The sequence below is a fragment of the Mytilus edulis genome, chromosome 6 (assembly GCF_963676685.1).
Source record: "Mytilus edulis chromosome 6, xbMytEdul2.2, whole genome shotgun sequence".
NCBI lineage: Eukaryota > Metazoa > Mollusca > Bivalvia > Mytilida > Mytilidae > Mytilus > Mytilus edulis.
Genome location: NC_092349.1, coordinates 1,150,897 through 1,177,881, shown reverse-complemented (window position 1 = coordinate 1,177,881; position 26,985 = coordinate 1,150,897). Strand labels below are relative to the sequence as shown.

General features: G+C 31.9%; 3 protein-coding genes across 5 annotated transcripts in view; 2 read left to right on the top strand and 1 right to left on the bottom strand.

Annotated features, from left to right (window-relative positions):
- LOC139526915 (uncharacterized) overlaps positions 1-26,985 on the top strand; it is a 350,297-nt gene that overhangs the window by 320,284 nt on the left and 3,028 nt on the right. The window contains exon 1 of one of the 3 annotated variants that reach the window (XM_071322072.1): positions 26,208-26,286. The exons of 1 other annotated variant lie outside the window; for it this stretch is intronic. The gene's annotated coding sequence lies outside the window, so the exon portion shown is untranslated. Of the gene's footprint in view, positions 1-26,207; positions 26,287-26,985 lie in introns of those variants that run through there. One more of the 3 variants, XM_071322074.1, reaches the window with a different exon arrangement.
- On the top strand, positions 7,397-12,320 carry LOC139528983 (ctenidin-3-like). Its single transcript, XM_071325224.1, has 5 exons — positions 7,397-7,534; positions 9,277-9,340; positions 10,387-10,415; positions 10,962-11,439; positions 12,316-12,320. The coding sequence occupies exons 2-5, from the start codon at positions 9,283-9,285 to the stop codon at positions 12,318-12,320; spliced, it is 570 nt and encodes a 189-aa protein (XP_071181325.1). The 5' UTR covers positions 7,397-7,534; positions 9,277-9,282.
- On the bottom strand, positions 22,117-25,898 carry LOC139526916 (uncharacterized). The gene is made up of 5 exons (XM_071322075.1): positions 25,796-25,898; positions 24,557-24,620; positions 23,397-23,422; positions 22,793-22,955; positions 22,117-22,209 (listed from the first exon to the last, which is right to left on the bottom strand). Exons 1-5 carry the CDS (start codon positions 25,862-25,864, stop codon positions 22,205-22,207), a joined length of 327 nt encoding a protein of 108 aa, XP_071178176.1. The 5' UTR covers positions 25,865-25,898; the 3' UTR covers positions 22,117-22,204.

Genomic DNA, 26,985 nt, shown 5'->3' with positions numbered 1-26,985 from the left:
AATATGAATCAGTATATTGGTTTATTATTTTACAGTATGGGTTTTTTTTTCAAATTGATGAAATTGTATAGTGGTATATGGTTAAACACTTCTAAGTCATTTGATCTATGGTGGAAAATTTTTGTCTCATTGTCAATCAAACCATATTTCTTCCTAGTCTTACATTAGATCACTTGCTTTGGAGGTTTCTTTTTACGTTTTCCATGCAGGGTTCATTTGTAAATACAATTTGCAAATAACAGTTGATGAATGGTTTAGTGTATTGGCGTTTTTCTTTCACAAATACTATCTTTATAAGGCACATCCCTCATTCGTTTTTGATGTGTTTTGTCATTTGATTTCGCCATGTGATTATGAACTTTCCGATTAGATTTTCCTCTGAGTTTAGTATTTTTTGTGATTTTACATATCAATAGGAGTCCGTTTTCCGTCGTTGGTGTCGACAGTTATCATTTACTTTCACAAACATGTTCTACTCTGAAACTACTGATTAACGTTTTTTTAAAAATTAGCCCGAATCATCAGTAGGGTATGATGGTTGACATTGCTAACATTGAAACATAGGGATAACAAATGCAAGTTTCATATATCATTTTGAAAACAATATTAGAAGACTCTGCGAATATACATACAAAAAAGAATAAGCTAATTTGCCTGTTCAAGAGGAGTGATATCATGATGCAGAAAGTACAACATTCGTCTCTTTGTGTACAATGGATGTGGAGAATGATTAATTTCACGATAAGATGTCCAACTTTGGAGGTAGTTATTGTTTTTTTTAATCATGATTAATAATTTTCTTAAAATCAATTCTGATTGATTGTGTAAGCTTTAAGATTTATTGAACATGAAGTAAAAACATTTTTAATTATTCACTTTTTGAAATGAAAAAAAGTATTGCAGAAATACTTTTGTTTCAATTTCTTGTTATCTTAAGAACATATAATTATTTGGCATAATATAAAAGATTAAGGATGTACTTCGGTGAGGTTTTGGAATAAGTGTCAAATGTTCGGACTCCTTGGTGTTTTTCGTTTTAATACAAGGTAAAATAGTTTGCCCCATAACACCTATTTATCTTTTAACATAAGACGTAATAGCCCATTAACGGTCATTTGACAAAATTTAAACAGATTCTTGATCTTCTTTCTTTTGACTTGAGACCGTTGTAGTTTTAAGATTGGCTTTCACCTAGCTAGCTGTTGATAACTTCTCATTCTCTTAGATCGTATGTCTACACTACAAACCAGTAAAGTTTGAAATGACTTATATCTGTACTCGACTGTACTGATTTTTACTCGACCCGTCTGAATTGGTCTGAAATTAACTTGATGATACTTGACTGAATTTGTATTTGACCAGTACCATTTTAAACGAGTCTGAACCATGCTCACTCTAGTCTGAATTATACTCGACCTAGTCTGAACCATACTCGACCAAGTCTTAACCAACCTAGAAATAAATATTCTTTGTATCTATCAACTGAATTTTATAAATTTAGGAAATATTTTATTAAAAATGAAATTTGAACAACAACTTGAAATTGAAAATGTATTCAATATAGTATTGAAATTAAAATTTCACAATAATCAATCATAACTTTAACAAAATTTTAATCAACACTTAATAATAATATATATCAACTTTAAAATATAAATAAAACAAGCTATTCAAATAACCTAAAAAATGAATTGTGACAAATATTTTCATTATTATTTAAAATTTTCTGAATATTTCGGAAGTATTAAATGGTAACTGGACTATTTTCACCATTAACTTAAGACTAGTATAGATTTATGTTTTTTTTTTTTTTATTAATATATATATATAACATTGTTTCTCTAATTCTTCGTCAATTTATCCCTTTCTGCACCCATTGTATAAAAAAATTTAATCAACGTGTGGTACGTTTGATCTCAGTACTTCATCGGTTAAAATCCGATTATGACGTCGAATTTTCTTGCTTTCCTCTGAAATTCCTATTGTGACGGCATGAAAAAGGCAACCATGCCTTATATTTTTTTTTTAAATGAGACCTTAATTGTTTTGTTTTATTAAACCAAGAATTTAATATAATCATGATAATAGAATTTCCACTTGACAACCTTTCTAAAAAAGGAAATGTGTTCCAAAGTAACAGTAAAAATTCATTTCAATTAATATAAGTAATTTTTGTCAAATTAAAGACATGGCATACATAAAGCACTTTATTATGGTTTAATATGAGGCAGGCATTACCTGTAAATGGGGACGAAGTCTGTATGAATTATTTTTTCGTAACTTAAATATTTGTTAACCAGATGCTCCGCAGGGCGCAGCTTTATACGACCGCAGAAGTTGAACCCTGAACGGTATGGGCAAGTATGGACACAACATTCAAGCTGGATTCAGCTCTAAATTTGGATTGTGATTAAATAGTTGACACAGCATAGGTTTCTGACACAGAATGAATGTGGTCTAATAAGCTTAAAATTTGTTTTTGCCTTTGAGCAATTCACTATGCTGTTGAATATTAATCCTCTCAAAAAAATGTTTGAAGACATTTTCTTTTTATTTATGAAATCTGAAATGAGAAAAATTGAACCACCCCCAATTTTTTTTTACATCCACCTTTCCCTTATTCCAAAACTGATCTCAATTCAAATTTCTAATGGAGTTTGCAACAATAACTACTCATTTAAATACATCATAAATATTAAAATGTAAAAAAGGGACTTGTTATCACTGGATGGTAAAGATTGTTTTAATTTATCAGTTGGTAGTAAAAGTGAATATACATTGTATATTGTATAAAACAATGATTTAAGTTGATTCAACTACTATTCTGGACAAAGAAAGATAGCTCCAATTGAAAATTTCTTGCTATTGCGCAATATTGTGCAATTATATAGTTCTTGCTATTGCGCAATACTGTGCAATTGTAAATACTTGCTATTGCACAATACTGTGCAATTGAAGATTTCTTGCTATTGCGCAATACTGTGCAATTGAAAATTTCTTGCTATTGCACAATACTGTGCAATTGAAGATTTCCTGCTATTGCTGAATACTGTGCAATTGAAAATTTTTTGCTATTGCACAATACCTAATATTATAATTTTGGATCCTGATTTGAACCAACCAGAAAACTGGGCCCATAATTAAAAATCTAAGTACCTGTTCAGATTCAGCATATCAAAGAAGCCCAAGAATTCAATTTTTGTTAAAATCAAATTTAGTTTAATTTTAGACCCTTTGGACTTTAATGTAGACCAATTTGAAAACGGGACCAAAAATTAAGAATCTACATACACAGTTAGATTTGGCATATCAAAGAACCCCAATTATTCAATTTTTGATGAAATCAAACAAAGTTTAATTTTGGACCCCGATTTTGACCAACTTGAAAACTGGGTCAATAATAAATAAATCTAAGTACATTTTTAGATTCAGCATATCAAAGAACCCCAATGATTCAATTTTTGTTAAAATCAAACTAAGTTTAATTTTGGACCCTTTGGACCTTAATGTAGACCAATTTAAAAACGGGACCAAAAATTAAGAATCTACATACACAGTTAGATTCGGAATATCAAAGAACCCCAATTATTAAATTTTTGATGAAATCAAACAAAGTTTAATTTTGGACCCTTTGGGCCCCTTTTTTCTAAACTGTTAAGATCAAAACTCCCAAAATCAATCCCAACCTTCCTTTTATGGTCATAAACCTTGTGTATAAATTTCATAGATTTCTATTTACTTATACTAAAGTTATGGTGCGAAAACCAAGAAAAATGCTTATTTGGGCCCCTTTTTGGCCCCTAATTCCTAAACTGTTGGGATCTTAACTCCCAAAATCAATCCCAACATTCCTTTTGTGTTCATAACCCTTGTGTTTAAATGCCATTGATTTCTATTTACTTATACTAAAGTTATTGTGCGAAAACCAAGAAAATGCTTATTTGGGCCCTTTTTGTCCCCTAATTCCTAAACTGTAGGGGCCAAAACTTTTAAAATCAATCCCAACCTTTCTTATGTGGTCATAAACCTTGTGTTTAAATTTCATAGATTTCTATTTACTTAAACTAAAGTTATAGTGCGAAAACCAAAAGTCTTCGAACTACGACGACGACGACGACGACGCCAACGTAATACCAATATACGACCAACAAATTTTCAATTTTTGCGGTCGTATATAAAAAAAAAAAAAAACGGAAATACCGTAAAGTTTCCGATTTTGGTTCTATTGGTTTAATTTGGCCCAGTAGTTTCAGAGAAGATTGTTGTAAAAGTTAACGACGGACAACAGACGACGGACGCAAAGTGATGAGAAGAGCTCACTTGGCCCTTCGGGCCAGGTAAGCTAAAAAGAAATAAACAATGGAAAAGCATTTATTTAAGTCAAACTAAAAAAGAGTTCTTAGTTTACGAGTTAGGATATTTTTAATTTCTATCTTAACCATGAATTGCATCTAGCAGTTGTTCCTAAAATAATAAGAAATTAAATGAAAAGTGGAGATGTCACATACACGGCAATCAATAACAAATAAAAAGTTTGAGGTTATGTTGATGTAATTATCACAATAAGAAAAGTGTAGTACACGTCAAAGTTACAGAAACAAAATGTTCTTCATATTAACAAACCAAAATGACATGTTCACCCCTGTTGGTCATATAGCGCCTCAAGCATGCAATTATATTTGTAAATTGGCATTAATTTTTACCTTTTGGTGTTCCTCAGTAAGGCGATCAGAAAAGATTTTCTAACGCACCAAATTCATAAGATTGTTTCTCTTTCAATTTCTTACTGCATGTAGTGAAGTGCCTCTTTCTGAAAGTCAAGATTTCTGTACTGGTATGATTTGAAACATTTCTTATACAATTAGTATTCATCGGTCAAAGTGAAGATAAGTGTTTCAAACGTCAACAAGACCACATATTTACCAAAACAAAAGACATTAATAGTTTTATTCTATATACTGAGTGAGTACGAGATAAAATGTGTTTAATTACATTTAATTACTAAAACCAATTCGTACGTTGAACGATTTTGACATAATTATACTACTGTTGGTCCTATTGGTCTCCAAGTTTTGTAATGTTCTTAGATTTCAATTTAGATTTGTGTTTCTTACATACGGATAATGGGGTATAGTGTCAGCTTAATACATACTTTTACAGGCAAACCAATACAAGTTCTGTATCAAATCAGGGTACACCATTTAAAAATTATATAAAGCTTTAGGCTGGGGTTTTCTGCTTTGAAACACTACGGAAAACATATAATTGACTAAACAAAGTCGATAGGAAAAGTTATCCCTCTTTGTTTCATATTAAATGTAAAAATACGAAGATATGCTATAATTGTATATATGAGATCTCGCAATCAGAACGAAAAAAAGAAATATGATAAACAGCAACAAACGACAACCACTGTGTTAAAGGCTCCTGAACAGGCATATTTGATTATAGCGGGGTTAAACAAGGTTAGGCAACCAACCCTTCCCTTCACTTGGGACTGTGGTTTAACAGTACTGCAAATGAAACAACTATGAAAGTATGTTAAAAAGGGCTTAACTTATCAGATCATTACAAAGTAGAAAAACAAGTAACAAATAAAATAGACTGGACGTAAAAGGGTATTTATACTTACCAACATTACTTCGACTAAGTATCAATCAGTTCACATCCAACGTCGTAAAAATTAACAGTTAAGGCGTCATGTCATTCCTAGTCATAGAAAAAACATGACGGTGTGCAATGTCAAAGTACAGGTGTCGACAGCATGCATAATCGTGAATGTGCAAATGTATATCATTTGATATAAAGTTATATTTTAAATGACAGTTTAATATGCTGAATGGCAATACGAATACGAATTTCAAAACGTGTGCTTATAAAGTAAGGTAACAATATAACAAACAGCTGATATGCAAACGTTTAAAAATGGGTATGCATAACAAATTGCAATGTGTTACATGTATTGGAGTGATAATATGAGGAACAGCATCAATTACAAAGTGTTTATAGTCTAATGTTCCTATCAAACTTATCTTTGTCATATTTTATATAATTTATTGAATATACAAATGAAGCTTATTATGCACATTTACTATGAGTATCCGTTTAGATCGCACAATCAATAGACACAAACAATATGAATGTAAAGCTTTTGTTTCGACTTTTCATAATTTCATAAAGATGATATGGAAATAATTTGGGTGGAAAGCCTCTCCTCTTAAGATTGAATTACAATGTTAACATTTAATGTTTTTCCATAAATTAAACATTTATACAATAAAGTTTTAGGACATCTTAGTATTTTCTTAGACATAGTTGAAAGCATACCTTGTACTGCTATTCCAAACAGGAAAATGGAGACGAGGAGACAACTGATGGGTTTTGTCTTAGATAAAACGAAAAAGGCAATGTATTTAATGCATGAACTAATCAGTTATATGGATGGTTTTAAAACAATAAAAATAATTTGACCAGAATGATTTTGAAACTATTTCCTATAACTTTATTCAATAAAAATCAAGCGAATAGAAATTTGATACACGGTCATCTGATACACTTAACCCAATGAAACAAATTTTAGACAATCACGAAGATCTGAATGTGATTACAAATAGCAATCAGTTGTATATCAATAAAATCATATTAATCTCAATCAGCGTTATACTATGCTGTGCTAGTTCCATGGGTTTATCTAATAACTGTATTTCATGATCACTTATGTAATGAGTTGTCCAATGAATGGCAATAACAATATCCAGAACAGACGCTTCGTGCGAATGAAATTTAAAACTTGTTTTTGTCTTCTTCTTTTTTAACTACTGTTGTCTTAGTTTATCTAAGTATTAAATCGAGCTTTAGATATATGATTACCGAGAAACATGCTTTTATCTATGATGAGTTTATTTATTTTAAGTCTTCACGCCTCTTTTTGTTGACACTCTTATAAAAGCTATTGCTGCAATACATGTAGCAAGCTAACACCAAAATAAGTTTATATATTTCTAAACATGAAATATCTTACCTACTCGAGAACCTTACAAGTGACATGAAATAATGAATATTCCACTCGTATTTATAGTAACATGAGTAATGTAGCAATTTCTAAAACCCCGCTGACCAATATAACCGCAACTTGCGAATGTGGTTGTGTTAAGAAATTGATGAGCATTTTGACTTGCAGATAAATATGGTTTTTGTTTATTGATAGATCATTTTATGGTTTATAAGTTTAGTTTTGTTTATTACATTTGTAATTTTTGTTATTTATTACTGACATGATGCAGAATTTTTGTTCTTTACATGCATTTAAAATAATAGTAAAAATTAGTTAACCACATATCAATTCATTTTTCACTACTTTTTAGCATTAAAATTTTAATGTACTTTGGTTGTTAAACAAGACGTTAATAAACAATATGCAAAAAGTATGAACGCAAAAATAATACCGATTAACGTTTCAAAACCTACTGCCGTACTATAAATAGGAGAGCAAGATTTGATTATTACATTCCCTTAATAAAGTTCCGGATAAAAGGTAAGAAAATATAGTATTAAGGAAGTTAGCTACTCAGTTTCAAAATGACAAGCTTTTCTTAACACTAGAATATATTGATAAGGGATTACTACAGGAACCAAAAGAGCAAAAATAAAATATAGGTCATAGTGCTTGTTTTCGAGATATAAGGTATTAAAAATGTGGCTGGAAATAATTTTCTCTTGATTTTTCATACAGTTAAAATTATTACCTTTTGGCTTAAAAATGATGAAACAAAAACAAGAATTTTATAAGATTTTCAAAGATAACATTTTAAACTATACATGCTATATGTAATCAAATTCTGGAAAAAAAAAGTAGGGGTTATTGGGCAAATATTTTTAAAGGCACTACATGGATAAAACCAGAGGCTTCTGATTATCTGGCAAAACATTTAAAGCAAGAGGAGCGAAATCCCTTAAAATATATATGATAATAACCATTACAAATATAGTTAAAACGAGTCAACACACATTGGGTTTATTATAAGCAATAGGGGGGGGGGGGGGTGGAGGGGTGGGGTTGCCAATTGATTAGCGAGTTTCCGTCTGAGGTTTCCTCGGAGTATGGTGTTTTTGTTATTCAACTTTTCACAATGAACAAGACATTTAAGCTCTATCTTTATGATTTTATAATGTCCTTACAACTATAAAATATGTTTTATCTTTCCTTGGAATTAATAATAAAACAGTTTGTATGTGATTTTTTTTTTAATTAGTTCAACCTACAAAACTAAACATAAAGCACTGAGAAGCTACCTAAATAAATTTGGCTTTACTTATATCTAAAGTACTCTCAGACTGGTACAACCCGATTTAATTCGATAGTACTTAATGACTAATGTGGTTGACATTTTATGATATAAATGCACATATAACTAATTTCGATTTTGCGATATATAAACTTTTCCATTATCGTTCTAGTTTAAAAAAAAAAAAACATAAATAAAGATACAATAAGGTAACTTTCATTTAGTTCAATTTTAAAATAGAGTTATAATTCGACCTAGAGTTGCTGCTGTACTTCGGGTTCCGCTGATATCATCAGCTAATTAGTCAGCTCGTCTAGGCTAACATAATTTATAGCAAACTTTCTTGGAATTCGCTGTTAATAAATTTTGAAATTAAGAAACAAAGACTACAACTCCATCATGCAAATTAGACTTTAAACGGCTATTTATCTATGTGGTATCACCCCATATATAGACTTTAGACGGATTTGGCTATTTATCTATGTGGTATCATCCCATAGATAGACTTTAGACGGAGTTGGCTATTTATCTGTGTGGTATCACCCCATATATAGACTTTAGACAGAGTTGGCTATTTATCTAGTATGTGGTATCACCCTATATATATATAGACTTTTGAATGTTTGTGATTATTTTTGATGAAATTTAATCTTAATCAAAAATGATTTTGCAAGTAAAACGAGGAGGATAACGAAAAGAAAATAAAAAATATACAAAATGAAAGAAGACGAAATGATGAACAAAAGTCTTCAAAACACAGAACACAACCAGCTGAGAAAGACACATACTAAAATATTAATGATGATATTATATGATCTGTAAGAATATGACGGTTCTTATTTAAATGACTTTTAAGACAAATAATAGTGTTTTTTTTATAATTACAAAAAACGTAGAGAAATATTTGCATATGCATAGAAGTAATTATTTTATATACCGAGCTCATTTTAATACTAAGCCTAATTATGAATAATTTGAATATTCGTTTTAGACAACCATGCAGCCTATGACCTGTCTCTTCATCTGTATTTTCCTAATTGGAATAGCAATACAAGGTAAGATTTCATTTATGTCTTAGCAGGGATTTTTGTACTAAAAAGGATGTTTTCTTTTACGCGGCGAGAATTCGCGCTACTCGCCATTAGCTGGTTACAAATACTTGCCACTTACGATATCGAAGTAATTATTTGGTAATTGTTTGTAAACATCAGATATCAAGTTATTTATTTGTCTTACAATACAAATCCTTGGTCAAAGCAAATGTTAAGACGTTTGTACCATTGTGAATGGAAGAAAGTTGATAGAGTTCTTCATTTATTTTCGAGAGGAGAGGTTAAGTATCCGAATAATATCTACATCTTCCTTGCATTTTTTGCTTAGACTCAATGGGTTAGGTCTTCGACAAAACCGAACCTCAGCTTACTACACTTGTTATTGGATAGTTTTCCTGTTTATTTGGAATTGTTAGATTACTTTAAGCGTTGTTCCATTCAACAAAGTACATAGAAATACATAAATGTGATTTTTTTTTTAAAGACGTTTCGTATAAGAGAAGTGATATTACTTGTGTGATTTATTGTGACTTGCGATGCATACCGTTTCTAAGATTTTCACATTTTTATTTATCTTCATTTGTCAGGTTCAAGTTATTCATGATCCACTTTTTCACTTCAAATAGACAATAAAGAATTACTAATTAGCGCAAATAAATTAACAAATGTTCAAACTACAAATTTGCAAACGTTTTTTTATAGGGAACCTCGATACCCTAGAGGATATTGCTTCGTTGTCGATAAAATTTGAATTGTTGATATTACATCAACAGTCAGTGAAACATACGGTCATGGACAGTAAACAATGGCGGGTCCAAGGTGGAGGACGATCTATGCATTTAAACAGGAACATACATGTATAGTTGGAAGTCCCCTTTTTATCCTCGGTTTGGACCCCCTTTTAAAATGGCTCTCGATTATTGTGTTGATGATGTGACCTATGCATTTATCAATTACAACGTATACGCATTGTCAGAAACCTGATTCAGAATACTTGGTATTCATTGTCTTATATATGTGATTTAAACATTTTCTTTCTATTATTTCAGAAACCACTGCTACTAGATGTTATTCTTGGGTAAGACAGATCTTATATCTATTTGTCAAAGTCTTATTATTTGAATAATTTATCTTTTTATTGTAGTTTTGTTAAAGTATATAAGAGGTGTTAATAAATAATTAGATTTTGGTTGGTTTAATTTATAATGGGACGACACAACAACAAAGGTTTCTTTTTCGGCTGTTGTTTACTCTTTGGTCAGGTTGTTGTCTCTTTGACATGCTTTTTTTTCCTCATTTCCATTCTCAATTTTATTGGACACACCTCTCTATGTAATATTAACACAAAGTACATCAAATAATAACGAAAACACATAGTAGGAATGCAATAAAAACAAGAACAAAACGAAAACAATACAATTTGGAGTAAAACATAAAAGTATATAAAACTGAACTGGAGTGAAGAGTTGGAAAGTAGAATTCAGAATTCTAATTGATAATTCTTTGTATTGCAATGAATAGTCCTTCAGATATTAATGGTAATATAATTACAAATTATTTGATAAAATAAGCTCTGTCTTATTTATGTAAGACTATGTTCATTAAATGTGTTTTATTGTTAAAGCCTAGGGCATGTCCACCTTGGAAGAGATGCATACAATTACCATGGTACCCATATTACAGATGTGTTCAAAGATGGGGATGGGGAAATTCAGGAAGTCCATGGAGAATGGGAATATATGGTAGTTGGAGTAGTTATGGTAGTGGAGGAGGGGGTTACGGAGGTGGTATGGGTGGTTATGGAAGTGGTAATATGGGTGGATATGGAGGTTACGGCAGCGGTATGGGTGGTTACGGAGGCGGCAGTATGGGTGGTTACGGAAGTGGTGGAATGGGTAGTTACGGAGGTTACGGAGGTGACATGGGTGGTTATGGAGGCGGCATGGGTGGTATTGGAGGTGGCGGTATGGGTGGTTACGGAGATGGCGGCTATGGGTCTGGCGGTTATGGATCTGGTGGTTATGGATCTGGTGGTTATGGCGGTGGTGGTGGTGGTGGCGGCGGTTATGGATCTGGCAGTTATAGCAGAAAGAAAAGTGTTTGTAAGTATGAAATACGCCTTGATTATGTATATCGTTTTCAATTAGTTAATATATGTATATGTAGTATTTACACAATTAGTATGAATTAGAAAAATGTAAATCGAATAACTCTGAATTATTCCAAGCATTTTAAACTAATACATGCTGATGTTTCTATTCTACATCAGATAAGAGACAGAAGGATGGTATTTTCAATTATTTTCACATTTTCTGTATCATTTAATATGTCAGTGGCCACTGTTTATCAGATGTATAGCAACTTTCAATTATTTGTAAATAAAAAAATGCAAGTTGTTTTAGTATATTTATGTGTATACAACACAGAAAAGCGCGAAAATAATTGAAATTGATAGAAAATAAAAACAAACAATGGGTTTTGGAAAAAAGGGTAAATGACTGAAAGAACAATTGTCCTGTCCCCTAGTACTTAAATTATGCCTTTGCACTTATTTAAGAACTTTTGAAACTATTTTCTTATCACATTATTCATTAGATATAATATATATATCTATTTTTCAAACAAATATTTCGCAATGCTTTCATAAATACACACTTAATCGTAGGTTAACATTTGTCCTTTCTGAGTTTATGTAGACGAATCGCGCGTCTGGCATACTAAATTATAATCCTAGTACCTTTTACAATGTTTTATAACTATTTAATATTTAATGAAATATTGGCAAAATTTTTCACGAATGTTCAAGGACTAAAAAGAAAACACGAGTTAACAGGGAATACCCAATTCATCTTATGTTTCCTCTTATTTAAACAAACGAACAGTTCTATCAAGTAAAATCTTATTCCAAATGATATTTTAAACAAATATCTTTGAAATGTAAAATAATGATTTAATCAACCTGTGTTTATTTCTTGCAGATTAAAGACAAAAGATTGAAATCACAACGACTGACCAATTTTTAAAATATTTTATTGAATAAAGTTGTATATTTTGAGCAGTACATGTCTTTTCTAACTAAAGCCAACGTTTTTCTCATAGTATTTGTTTTTTAATTTGGAAAAAAGGGGTATGTTATTAGAGGGATATGAATAAAATTAAAGATATTGGAAGTAATAAGGGGAAGATATCTGATGTTACAAGTAATGTGACAACTATCCACCTGAGACCAACGTGTCATGTGTTTTATTGTTTGTCTGTTTGTCTTTTTTTCATTTTTAGCCAGGCGTTGTCAGTTTATTTTCGATTTATGAGTTTGATTGTCCCTCTCTGGTATCTTTCGCCCCTCTTTTACTTTATTATAGACCAAATGACAAAGGAATTAACAACTATAAGTTACCGTACGGTCTTCAACAATGCATAAAGCATGAACGATATCCAAATATGAAATACAGCAATAAACGACAAATACTGAATTACTTTAGACAGGCACAACCAGTATGTGACGAGGTTGCACTAGTTAGTTAGCACGCTACATTAGTTCCTATAGAATGCAACGGCATAAAATCAAATCATTGTATCAATACTCAAAACACAACACAGAAAACCAAAGACTCACAAAACCAAAGGACATTTACAGCAACAGATATAAATAATAATTAGAAACAACAACAACTCCACTAAAAACCGGGAGTGAAATCTGGTGCTCCGAAAGGGTAAGCATTTCCTGCACCGTATACGGCACCCGTTGTGTTATTTCTTTGTTCAAAACGGTAATCGGTAATGATGGAAGGTTATTATGACTGAGGAAGAATACCAGATATGATTTCTGACACACTATTGTCATAATTGCCAATCAGCTCATGATGGCGACCGTAAAATTTCTTGAGTGATGACCTTAATTTGATTGATTCATAGCCCTGTCTTAAAGGGAAACTTCGCAAAAAAATCAAAAATTGATATTATGTTCATTCTGTATAAAAATGCTCAAATTCATAGATATTAAAGTTTTATTCTGCTAGATAAGAGATCACCATCGATTTTAAATTTAGAGTATCAATTCTCTGCGGTCAGCCATTTTGTTACCTTCTCCGATTTGCCCCTCGATATGTCTAAGGACCAAAACTACAGTAACCCGATGTAGTCGTAATTGCGTGTCGATATCTTGTCAATCGTACGGTTGTTTTATCCGACTAGTTAACTAAGTTGAAACGGAAAATTTTCTTATCTTTTTTTTTTTTGATAACCATGATCGACGTCATGATCTGTTATTTATAACAATAATGATAATATTGGAATTAGTTAAAAAGTAAAAATTGCAATAAATAAGTGTTCCGTGAAACTTGAATTGTTTTCGGAAATCTAATAAGTTCATAATTCTTTTATGCAATAAATTTAATTCAAATAAATTAGGATCTTCGCTCCACTGATCACCCGCATGGCTAAAGGTATTACTCCAAAAGGTATTGCAGGGGGTGTGAGGTGACACGTCCAGGTATTCAAGCGATTTCCTGTCGAGCTTGCAAATTCATCATCGTTTCACTTCTTAGGGTATTGATCAGTGTACACGGCCGATAACTTAAAACTTTCCATTTTGAACTATTAGGTGTATAATATGCATCTCTATCTTGCGTGTCCGAAAGTGATATAATATACTAGTCATTACTAAACTCATACGCTTGTTTATGAATAACATTTCTGGTGTAAAGAAAATTATTTATAAAAATATAAATAATACCTAAAAATAAACAACAGATTTGATGAAATAAAAATGTATATACATATTTTTTCCAAGGGTTAATTTGGTAAAATGTAATTTATACTCGTTGTCAATGGTGAAGGACAGATCGGACCATACCAGAAATATTGATTGAAAAAAGTGTACGCACTTGTCGACCATTCGTATATACGCCTGGATAATAAGTTACGGAACTATAGCGCAAATTCAAATATATACATGTATACATTGTACATAAGAAAGAAACATACATTTTGTGTAAATTGGGGTAAAAGTTTTTTTAATAGACTAGTCCACGTATGCCAACAGTATGTAATCATCAAATGTCGAAAGACTATTGTATACCAAAAGAAGAAGAAGAAGAAGAAGATATTTAAATACAGGTCGATATATAATTTTCTTTGGCTCATCGTAGTCATGGACATTTATATATCAATTAGATTGTTCTCGAATAAAGGAAGAAATTCGTCATCATCACAATTGTTCCGACATGCATGTAATATTGTTATGCCTAAGGGTAGGAGTTAAGGATGATAGGTTTATATGTATCATGATTCATTCTTTTCTTGTGTTGCTCAGAGAGTTCATTTCTACTTTCACTTTCATTTTCGTATTCCGTTACTCTGAGCTGCACTGTTATATTATGAACGGAAGGACTATGCCTATGAACACTTTATATTTCAGGTATCGCGGCCGTATTGTATTGTATGTATTATATTATTGTTTATGGGAAATATTGATAGGACAGGGTTCGTTCTCACTGTTTGACCAGGGGGGTACTTTGACATGATCCCAGCTTTAGTTTGACCTGTATATCGCTTGTCCCTTTTGCTCACCTGTTTTATTCAATCACGTTAAGGGTCTATATTGTAACCAGGGTACGTTCCCACTAAGGGTTATTCTTGATAAGCTCATATCTCCCCTTTTCCCTCGACAGTTGTGTATTTCTATTTGTTTTTGCGCCATGTTCTATATTATTGCCGTGGGAACTTCCGGTTTTAAGGACTAATCGGAATGGACAGAGATAACCTAGTTTCCAGAACCCGGTGTCATGTATATTTAGAATTACAACCAATCGCTACGTTAATTTTACGGACACACTTATCGTTATAGTAACGGACACACTTTCTGTGTCCGCAGACTTCCGGACTATATAAACGGTTGTAGCAGACGATTCTGGACAGCTCAGCTCACATTACCTTGACCATTTTTGATAGAGATACCATTATTACCAGAGCCTATACCACTTGTGAACCATTACCAGGTTAATGTTAACCCCGATTTTTAGGATATTTACGACCTGACAAGTGACCTATATTATTTACTATAATACTATAAATAGTAAAACCACTTTCCCATGTTTACGCACGACGATTAACATCCAAGGGGGGCTCTGAACCGTTTTTGCTTTGGGATATTTATTTATAACATATATATATTGATTTATGACTGATTAAATAGTCATTGCTAAACTTATAACTGTTTTTGTTATATTTTGTCTTGAAATGAATAAGAAACCAGTGTCTTAGATTACTCAGTCCAGCTACCAAGTTTTGCAAGTTACCATTGCATGTTTCACGATTACCAGTGAAAGTTCATAAAAGGCCTGCTACCAAGGTTCTAGTGTTAAGCAAGTAAACACACACACACACATTTAAATATTACTTCGTAATGCTATACCAGAGGCGTTACAATATGTACGCAACTGGACGTACACTAATAATCCCTAAGGGATGTGAATATTTTCCAGGAAAACTATAGAGTATCAAAGTTTCAAATCAATTTCAGGATTTATTTTCTTTCTTGATATTCAATGACAGCAATTAAAGAACAAACTGCTTGTCCGCTTTAGTGGTATTCTTGCCAGTTGAAATAGAATTATAATAACATTAAACAATAGGGAAAGATGACATTAAATTCGTTCTGTTTTTTTTATACATCGTTGGTCAAATAGCTAAAGTATTATATATAGTTGGGCCCGATATAGTTACGGTGTGAGACTATTTTGTTAAGGACATTCCCGATTATGTATATAAATTTTGTTGATGTTTTTCACACTTGAAAAGCAAATATGTTCGTAAATTTCGATTCCATTCCAAAAAGATTCTTAAATTTTCTGTCAATTTTTTAAAGCATTTTTTTTCAAATATCTGAAGTATTCGTGCGTTGTGAGGTTTGAAATATTTTGATGAGAACATTAATTCCCCAAAAGGTAATTAAAGATAACTTTGGATGGACCAAATTATATAATTGCAATTGTTAATGATCTGTTTGAAATATTTAAGGCTGCCGATCCTAATCTAAAATAGTACAATTTTTAGTTCATACACTCGTGATTAGAAGGCTGTTTTTATTTATGAATTTATACTTCAATTAAAATAATTAAGTATTTTATCGTTACTGAATTAATCAAAAGTCATAATTCATTTAAAAGTGATCTTATCATGCTTATGCAAAATATAAAAATATACAACAGCTATCCAGTTATTGTGCGACCTTATTATTCCCGTTAATTAATTTTAATTATTTTTTTTACATTTCTGTGTCTAAAACTTTGACTGACTGCCGTTTACAATTCATACGAAATGTTGTTCACACCTGCAATGCCAGTAAACCGTGACACCTAGATTTCACTGAATGAGGATCAAAGGATTAGAATTACATAATGCTAATCTTTTAATTACCTTGAGTTAATCTACGCATTCAACATTCTTTAGGTGTCACAAAACAATACACATTTTATTTCCACCGTACAAGCAAGTGAAAATGTTTGATGGAATGAAGCAAAAAGGTCAGAATACAAACATGTATTTTGAATACATTATTGATCATGTCAATTTCATATGTTTGTTTAAAGTATTTGTAAAAAAAAATCATAAAAATTTTCTATTGTATGAATTAATTTTATTATTAAAATTTGTTTTAAAATATCCACACGATCTAATTTTAAAAGTTGCATGGCTATCACTTATTTTTCGTTGGTTAATAGCTACACCAAATGTCGTCGATGCGCTTTAAATCGCGTTATTAGATGGTTAACGAACAAGACTTAAATGAGATATTTTCACTCCCGGCATGCATCAAAGACTTAAACTACGTCACATAAGTCAGGAAGTTTCAAAAAATAAAATTAATAATTCCCAATTTTCTTCTTTATTAGATTTCATATCAAAATAAAACTTGGTGAATATGTTTTTTATGGTATTATGAACATAATAAGATGAAAAGTGAAAAATCGCGAATTATCCCTTTAACAACTTTTGAGAAAGCAATATTCCTCGTTCAACAAAATCTACGTACTTTGAGCTACCTCTAGAGTAACGTATCAATTGAGACACATATACTCCATATGCTGGTGCTGCTGAGATGTTACTACACAGAAATGGAAAGTTGACTATAGGAAAATTAAAATCATTGCTTTTGTCATAAATTTTGGTATTCAACCTACCATCAGTAGTCATTTCGAGAAAAAGATCTAAATAGGAAGCAGATTTATCTGCGTCGGTAGTATCTTTAATTTCAAGTTCATTTGGATATATTAAACATGTGAAATGTAAGTGATCACTGAATATATTAGTATTAAGAGACAGTACATCATCAAAATACCGACAGGTGAAACTAGATGTTTCAAAGCGACACGAATGGCCCCGTCTCAAAAAATTGAAAATCTGCAATTTCCATAACAAATGTGTACACAAACATGATGGTCGTCTCACATATCATAAATCAGCTCAAAATCTGGAGGTGTATAGAAAAAAGTGTGTATAACTGTGACTTTGAACAATTTTTAAAGTTGTAAACCCTTAATTTTGGCCAAATTTAGCAGGGCAGAATGAAACTTGATCTGTAACTCACAAACCAAAAAATAAGCCCAATATCTGATAGGATTTAGAAATAAAAGTCTTTTTAACTGTGATTTTCAACAATTTAGTCCATAGCCCTTACTTTCAGAAAAAATTAGCCAAGCGGAACAAAACTCGATCTGTAACTCATTTTGGTTAACTCACATACCAAAAATCAGCCAAATATCTAAAGGCATTTAAAAAAAAAACCCGTATAAATGTGATTGACAAGAATTCATCAAAGTCCAAAGGCTGTAATTTCGGCAAAAATTAGCTGAGAGGAATGAAACTTAAACTTGATCTGTAACTCATCATGGTTAACTCACATACCAAAAATCAGCCCAATATCTGAAGGCGTTTAGAAAAAAAACTCTGTATAATGGTTTGTTGCGGAATGACGGAATGACGGAATTACGGAATTACAGAATTACGGCATTTCGGAATTACGGAATTTCGGAATTACGGAATTTCGGACAAGGGTAAAACTATATGGCACCAACAACTTCGTTGCTGGGCCATAATTAAAAGACTGTGCTAATTTCTTTTCTCCTTTCTGTACAAGCCCTTGGATAAATCATGCTTCATAGGAATATAAAAACAAATCTGCAAATAGAGGAGTGCAATTGGTACCCATTGGGATTCCAATAGTCTGTTGGTAGACCAAACCTCCGAATTCATCAAATATGTTCTCAATTAAAAAGTCCAGCAATGCAGTGATATCCTCGTCGATATGTTTTCGCCTTGACTCTGTATGATTTTTCACAAAGTAAGCTGAATTCCAGCCCAAAACTAGATATTTAAAACGTCTTGTGCCCTTTTTGTTAAAGAAACTAAGTAACATCAACCCTAACAAAAATTGGGTGATCCATGGTGCTGCGATTCGGGTAAACAGATTTGGTTCCATTGTGGCATTCTTCGTGTTGCTCATCTTAGTATAAACCCGGTCTTATTCAGTTTATAACATTTACAGGGAAAAGGGGCACGAGATTGAAGATGCAACTGGAACATATCCGTTGTCGTCTGTGAAACCGATATCCCATAAAGGTAAACTAACTCGTAATGGCATCCTATAACTGACTTTTTAGGCTTCGTTATGGGAAAAAAGTTTAAAATATAACAAGACAGTCATCTATCTATATATTTTTTCAATGGAAACCTTCCATTTTGGGTCTTTGTCGCCCGTATGAACCCTTCAGTCCCAAACCAAAAAACAATCCTGGTGGACCCTTCACATCCCTAGAACATGAGTGTTACTAGACTTAATAATACAACATCCAATGCTGGACTTTACATTTACACTTGGGATTTTCTCATTCTAGAAAAAAAACCTTGTTTTTAGAAGAAAACAAAACAACATACGCACAAAATAAAACTAATAAAAAAGTTCGTGTTGTGTTGATAACCATGACACTCACTTGTCATTTCATGCAGATATTAAGAAGTAGGTGGGTGACAGATCAGAAAAGTTCAAGGAACACCATTCGTCATATCCTACTACCAAATATGCCGAAAGTCATCAAATCCAGTATGTGTTATGTCCAACATATTATGTGAAATGCGTGAATTTATTGTAACAGATTTACAAACAAATAGATTGAATGACAAAACCACACTTCAAACCATTGCAATTAATTATAAAGACAACCATTGACCATGGACAGAGTCCATAAACTAATGGCAGTTTTAGATAATTGATTTCTTATTTTTACGAAAATAAAAAGAGAGACATATAATACAAATCTTTTGGAAATTTATTATTTTGGTCTGTCTTTTCCTAATTGCAATTGTTTCTTGGTTTCTACATTCGAGAATGCTTAAGTGACATTGTCCATTATAGCTCATTAAGATAGCATTGCTGAGGTTACTCGAAAAACACACTTCTATCATTTCTATACTCTTAAGTAGTGAGTTCAAACCCTGCACGTGTCAGGCACATTCGTCTTCATTTTAATTGACTAGTGTGTATGTCACAAGAGTTCCTAATGGTGAAGTCAAAATCATCCCTTCGGACGCCATCACGAGTTGGTTGACCGTTATGGAATAACCGTTTCACAGATGATATCGGATATGTTCATAATGTCGGAACTACAATTCACTTCCCTTTCCACCACGAATGTGACCTACCGAATTGGACTATTTACCGGGTTTGTAATAAAATGAGCAACACGACGGGTGCCAAATGTGGAGCGGGATCTGCTTACCTTTCCGGAGCAACTTAGATCATCCCCAGTTTTAGGTGGGGTACTTGTTCCTCAGTCTTTAGTTTTCTATGTTCTGTCTTGTGTACTATTATTTGTCTATTTGTCTTTTAATTTTCAGCCATTGCGTTGTCAGTTCATTTTCGATCTATGAGTTTGACTGTCTCTCTGGTATCTTTCGTCACTGTTTCACAACTCGTACGCAATGTGTAGTGGTGAAATTATGGATTCTAATGTTTTATTGGTAAATCAAGTAGTCACATATTTTATTACCAGAATTTAATTGATATATGAATTATTCCATAGGTACATTTGTTTGGTTATTTAGGTTTTGCATTTCCTGCAGAACAAATTTCAAATGGTATAGCAAATTCTATACCAACATGACCAAGTCAGGAATATGACAGTTGTTATCTCTTCATTTGATGTGTTTGGGCTTTTGTTTTGCCATTTGATTAGAGCCTTTCTTTTTCTATATTCATTGAGATGGTGTTTACCGAATCAGGAAATTTTTTTACGATTCAGGTAAACTTATGCAACACCTGTACAATATATCATTGCATAAGTTCATGCTTTTTTCTCTGACTATTATTGATGTCATTTTACTCTTCTGGATGAGTAGTACTGCTAATTGAATGACAGGGTCTCATCAACTTATAATGAGTCAATATAAAATTTATCGTATAATATCAATTTTAGTATCATTGTACCTGCAACTTGTATCTTCTCGCAACAGTAGACAACAAAGTCATGGCGTTTCCATATATCACAGTTGACTGATGTATGATTTAAGATAAATAACTTGTTTAGTATTTTAATATATTCAACTCCTTTTTTCTATTTTGTTTAATAGCATTAGGAAGCATTTAAAATCTTAAGTGAGGTTTTTATCTCATAGCATTAAGATTTCAAAATCAGAGGCTGCTTTGTTAGATTAAATTGTTGTGTTAATTGATTATGAACTAAAATTGAGAATGGAAATGGGGAATGTGTCAAAGGGACAACAACCCGACCATAGAAAAAACAACAGCAGAAGGTCACCTACAGGTCTTCAATGTAGCGAGATATTCCCGCACCCGGAGGTGTCCTTCAGTGAACTGCATGTTTATGACTATTCTTATCATATAACAGAAGAAAAACAAGAATGTGTCCTCAGTACACGAATGCCCCACTCGCACTATCATTTTCCATGTTCAGTGGACCGTGAAATTGGGGTAAAAACTCTAATTTGGCATTCAAATTAGAAAGATCATATCATAGGGAACATGTGTACTAAGTTTGAAGTCGATTGGACTTCAACTTCATCAAAAACTACCTTGACCAAAAACGTTAACCTGAAGCGGGACAGACGGACGGACGGACGGACGGACGAACGAACGGACGCACAGACCAGAAAACATAATGCCCCTCTACTATCGTAGGTGGGGCATAAAAAGAACAATCACAAAAATATTGAACTCCGGAGGAAAATTCAAATCGGAAAGTCCCTAATCAGATAGCAAAATTAAAAACTCAGACATATCAAATGAACGGATAACAACTAACATATTCCTGGTTTGGTACAGGCATTTTCTTATGTAGAAAATGGTGGATTGAATCTGGTTTAATAGCTAGACTTTATGTCGGTTGTTTTTTCTCATAGCAGAAACGTTACTTATCTCTGCTAATATTTTGCATTTTGATTGAACAAATATTGTTATCATATTTCTATTTTACCAGTGCAATTTTTAAAGTTTGTTTTGAGTCAAGTTATCTCTAACCCAGCTGAGCAAAAAGGAACAATACACAAAATAAAAACACGCTCGTAGTATTTTAAACACATGTACAGGTTGACACCATACTTGAACACTGCAATAGCTCTAGTTCAAAACTTCCATCTAGCATACTGGTATGGAATGTTTTTATTGTGAACCAAATTCACGAAAAACATGTTTCTTAAATATAGGTAAAATATTGCCTTATGCAAATCAAAAACAAAAATATTGGCCTGAATTACAAAATAGATTTACTGATTAAATAAAATTTTATTTCATATTACAAAAATGTATATTCTAATTATCAGGTCAGTCGTTGCAACTTTCATCTTTTGTGATTAATCTGCAAAAAAATAACATCATGTAAAAATAAAAAAAACCTACATTACATGAGTTTGTATGTGTTATTTACCCAAAATACTATATAACATATTGTATTTTAACTTGGCGTGATTCCGTTTGCGCAATTTCATAATCAGCAGAAAGCTGTTTTTAAAACGTATGAGATGCTCTTAGTACTATATTTGTTTATTCTGACAACGAAGTCAAAGGACATCAAAAACTACTAACAATATACAACTTACACTTCAAATATAGTTATAATGATTGAAACATTTCTGATTATCATTTATTAAATTATAAAATTACAATTCATAAAAAAAGGCGTATTCAAACTCATAAGACGAAATAGATTAGCAAGGCCATGACAGTTAAAAAAAGACCAAAACACAATAAATAGTACACAAGATACAGAACACTGAGCAACACGAACCCGCCAAAATCTGGGGTTGATATTAGTCTTCAAAACGGTAGGCATATTCTGCTCAACATGCGACAGCCGTTATGTCGCTCATATGAATACAAACAAACCAAGCGATATTTCTAATTTCGAGGTCAAATTATTTCTAACCATATTTCATACTTACAACCTCTCCTCTTTCCATAATTACCACCTTGGTTACCCCATACTCCACCGGTTTGCCTTCCCCAGATTCCACCTCTCCAAGGACCACCCCACCTTTGAGCACAGTAGTAATATGGGTACCATTGAGTTGGAATACATCGCTTCCATGGTCCACATACCCTAGGCTAAATAAAGAAATAAGACAGATATGATTAGTGATAGTCTTGATATTCAAAAGCAATATAGATATTGTTTATATCTAAAACATGAAAAACAATTCTAATATATTCCTTTCATAAAAGATTGTTTAGTGATTAGTATACCAGTGTGGTACTTCGGAAGGTTTTAAGTGACACCATATTTTCAAAGCAAGAATTACTGGTATGAGATGAAATAAAAATGTGTTATGAAAACTTTAGAATATGATAAGTGTGTTTTATATCACAATGCCAGTCAATAATTGGTTTTATCATTTCAAGTATTAAAAAAGTTCAATTAATTAAAAATAGCAAAGAAAGAATAACACTAAAAAATACATAACAAAATGGAAAAAAACATTTACGTAAAATTCAAACACAAAAAAAGTATATATTTAGAAGTTTGAATATTTTAAAGTTCGATCTTACCCATGAATTGCATCTTGCAGTTGTTCCTAAAATAAAAGTAATTAAAATAATAGCACTAGTTCACATATAAGACAATCGGGTACAAATAACATGTGTGAGGCAATTGCGATGTTAACATTACAATTAGAAAAATGTGGTACACGTCAGTGATACAGAAACAAATCTTCCCACATATAAACAAACCTAAATGAGATGTTCACCATTTTGGTCATATAGCGCCTCAACCATGCACGTATTTTGTTTCATTGACATTCAAATCTCTGAGGGGGAATCAAGAAAAGATCTCTTAACGCACCAAATTAAAGTTTGTTTCTCCCTCAATTTCTAGCATATGGTCAATACTGAATCCAGTGAAGTCCTTTTTACCAATTGATATTTCATAGTGTGTTTTTCTATGTTGTGATGTTAAACTATTGTTTCAGAAAAAGGGAGAAGGTTCGGTACCGTTAAAACGTTTAATCCCGCTGCAAATGTTTGTACCAGTCAGGAATCTGATGTACAGTAGTTGTCGCTTGTTTATGAAATTTATACGTGTTTCTCGTTTCTCGTTTTTTTTTATATAGATTAAACAGTTGGTTTTCCCGTTTGAATGATTTTACACTAGTAATTTTGGGGCCCTTTATAGTTTGTTGTTCGGTGTGAGCCAAGGCTCCGTGGTGAAGGCCGTACATTGACCTATAATAGTTTACTTTTATAAATTGTCATTTGGATGGAGAGTTGTCTCATTGGCACTCATACCACATCTTCCTATATCTATTTGATTGCAAATGAGACAAATCTCCACCAGAATCCAAAATGACATAAAAAGTTTACACTACAGAGCAACGTGAGTAACAAAATTACTGTCAATGTTCCCTGTAAAGCTATCATTATTATCTATTCAAGTAACCAATCAAACATACCAACATTATCGCATTGTAACTTTACTCTGAGTATCCATTAAAGTCAAACAATCAAGAGAAACAAACAGTATCATTTTTTTTTTACAAAAGTCTACTTTAAACAGAAGAGTGACGAGGAATAAATTTGGATGGTAAGCATCTCCCGTCAGGGATATCTTATATTTAAATGCGATCATTTTTATTTTCAATGAGTCTCACTTTTAAGATAAAGTTTATTTGGACATCTTCACATTTTCTTAGACATGGTTGTAATCATACCTTGTATTGCTATTCCAAACAGGAAAATGGCGAAGAACAGACAAGTGATGGGTTTCATGGTTAGCTAAAATGAACGATACAATTTATTAATGTGCATGTTCTAATAAGTAATATTGGAAGCTTTGCATTTGAAAAAACTCCCTTTTTTTTTTAAAGTTAATAGAAATGCTATGGATTTATTTCTTTTCGTGGGTTTCAATTTTCGTGGATTCAGGACTCCTACCAACTTCGTCATTCGTTGAATATTTGAATTCGTGGTTCACTTCTTCCAACGAAACCCACGAAAACTGATACCCAACGAATAATAATGAATCTACAGTATGGTACATGGTCATGTGAGATACCAAAAATGAAATGAATGTGAAACAATCATGAAGCATGGATATGGTTACAAATAGTAAGTACATGTAGTTGTCTAACATGTATATCAAATATAGTGATCTCTTTTAGCGGTGTACTATGCAAGTTCCATGAAGTTATCTGGTAGCTGTGTTTCAATATCACTTATGTAATCAGTTGCCAATGAATGTCACTAATGACGTCATTAAATATAATCACGGTTGTTGTAGTAGAGTTTGTGTCTTCTTTTTCTGTACCCAGTCATGAATATGGTAGTTGTTTTTCTTTTATATGCATTCGTTTTGATATGTTTGATCTTTCGATTTTGCAATGTATTTACAGAATTTTCTTTTTGACGTTTTCACGTAGTGCATGTTTTGTTATTTTACTTTTTTTCGGTATCACATTTGGAAAAAAATAAAAAATCCAATTTTGCCATATTTTTGCCCTATGCATGTCATGATCACTTAATATGTCTTACGTAACTGTCTGTTTGATATATTTCGCCTTTCTATTTCAATCGACATAGTTACAAAGAGAACGTTATAAAGGGTGTGCATCAATGTTTGTGTTTGTCTAAGCAGTTCACACCTTATGATATTCTCCTTTACTACGTTATTTATTCTATTTTCTTAATTAAAATTCACTTCTCAGACACTTTTTAAAATTGATTCTATGAAAAAATGAAATGATGAATATCGGCAATGAAATGTTGTCTTTAGTTATCATTGTATTAAAAAGAAATTGAAATATAAAATATTTGAAAAAACATTATTTTATTCCCTTTACGTTCGTGCAGAAAACTTATGTCTACTGTTGACTCTGTTATGAATGTTTCAGCTAAAAACACCGTTTTACAACGATTTAGTTTTGTATATTTCTAAACATATAATGTCTTACCTTGTTGGGAATCTTGAGAGTGAACTGTAAATAATAAATATTCAACTTGTATTTATAGTAAAACATCATTGACCAATATAACCACAATATGGCAAAGGTGATTATGTCACGAAATTTTTGAGTAGTTTGACATGCATGAAAACATTGTTTTTTGTTTATTGATAGATCACTCTATGGTTAATAAGTCGATTTTTATTCTAAACATTTGTAAATTTGTTGTTTATTACTAAGAGGATGCAGAATTTTTGTACATTACATGCGTTTTTAATAATAGTTATAATGAATTTACCACAAATCATTTAACTTTTCTTTACTTTTTAGCATATTATATTTAATGTTCATTAATTGTTGAACTAGACGTAAACATATCCAATGCAAAAAGTATGAGAGTAAAAACAATACTGATTCACGTTTCAAAACTTACAACCGTACTATAAATAGGAGTGCCAGATTGGAAAATTACATTCCCATATCAAGGATCCAGATACATCGTAAGTACAAATAGTTTTAGAATATAGAATCATTTATAATAAAGATTAAAACTATCAGCTATTCGTAACAGGGATAACACAAATAAGAAGGTATCTTTTGAATTGCGGAAAAAGAAATGAAACCATGGCTTGACGATGAAGAATAAATTCATCTTCATGAGATAACTATTTCCTGGGAATTACTTTTGAAACATTTTGTGGACCTTCGAATTCATCTTGACGGTATCTCAAAAATCAGAAGGGTTTCACACATTAGCGTCTAATCCTTCTGATTTTGAATCTGGTTTTTTTTCGAAATTCCCGTTGATTTGTTTTATCTGGTCATAATTTTTCATATATTTACACAAATTAAATTACTTATAAATGGTTTTCCATTTTTATCTGGGTTTTTTTCTGATGGAGGTAAATTCAAAATAAATGTTTCGGTCAAAGAAACGACGGTGGTTATCAAACATGATTTGAAAATCATTGCTAAAATGATAAGAAGAAAACAAAAGGCTATTCAACATTTGACACTATCAGATTAGAAATTTGAGCACCAATAAATCTGAGGGTGAAACAAGGTATTTTGTAGAAAAGAACGGTCCAATTGCAAAACGCTTTTGATTTATGTTGTTTAAATGGTATTGACAGTAATTTTGGAAGCCGGCTATCAGATGTTTTCCTAGAAAGAGCACTGCATATATGTAATAGTGCACC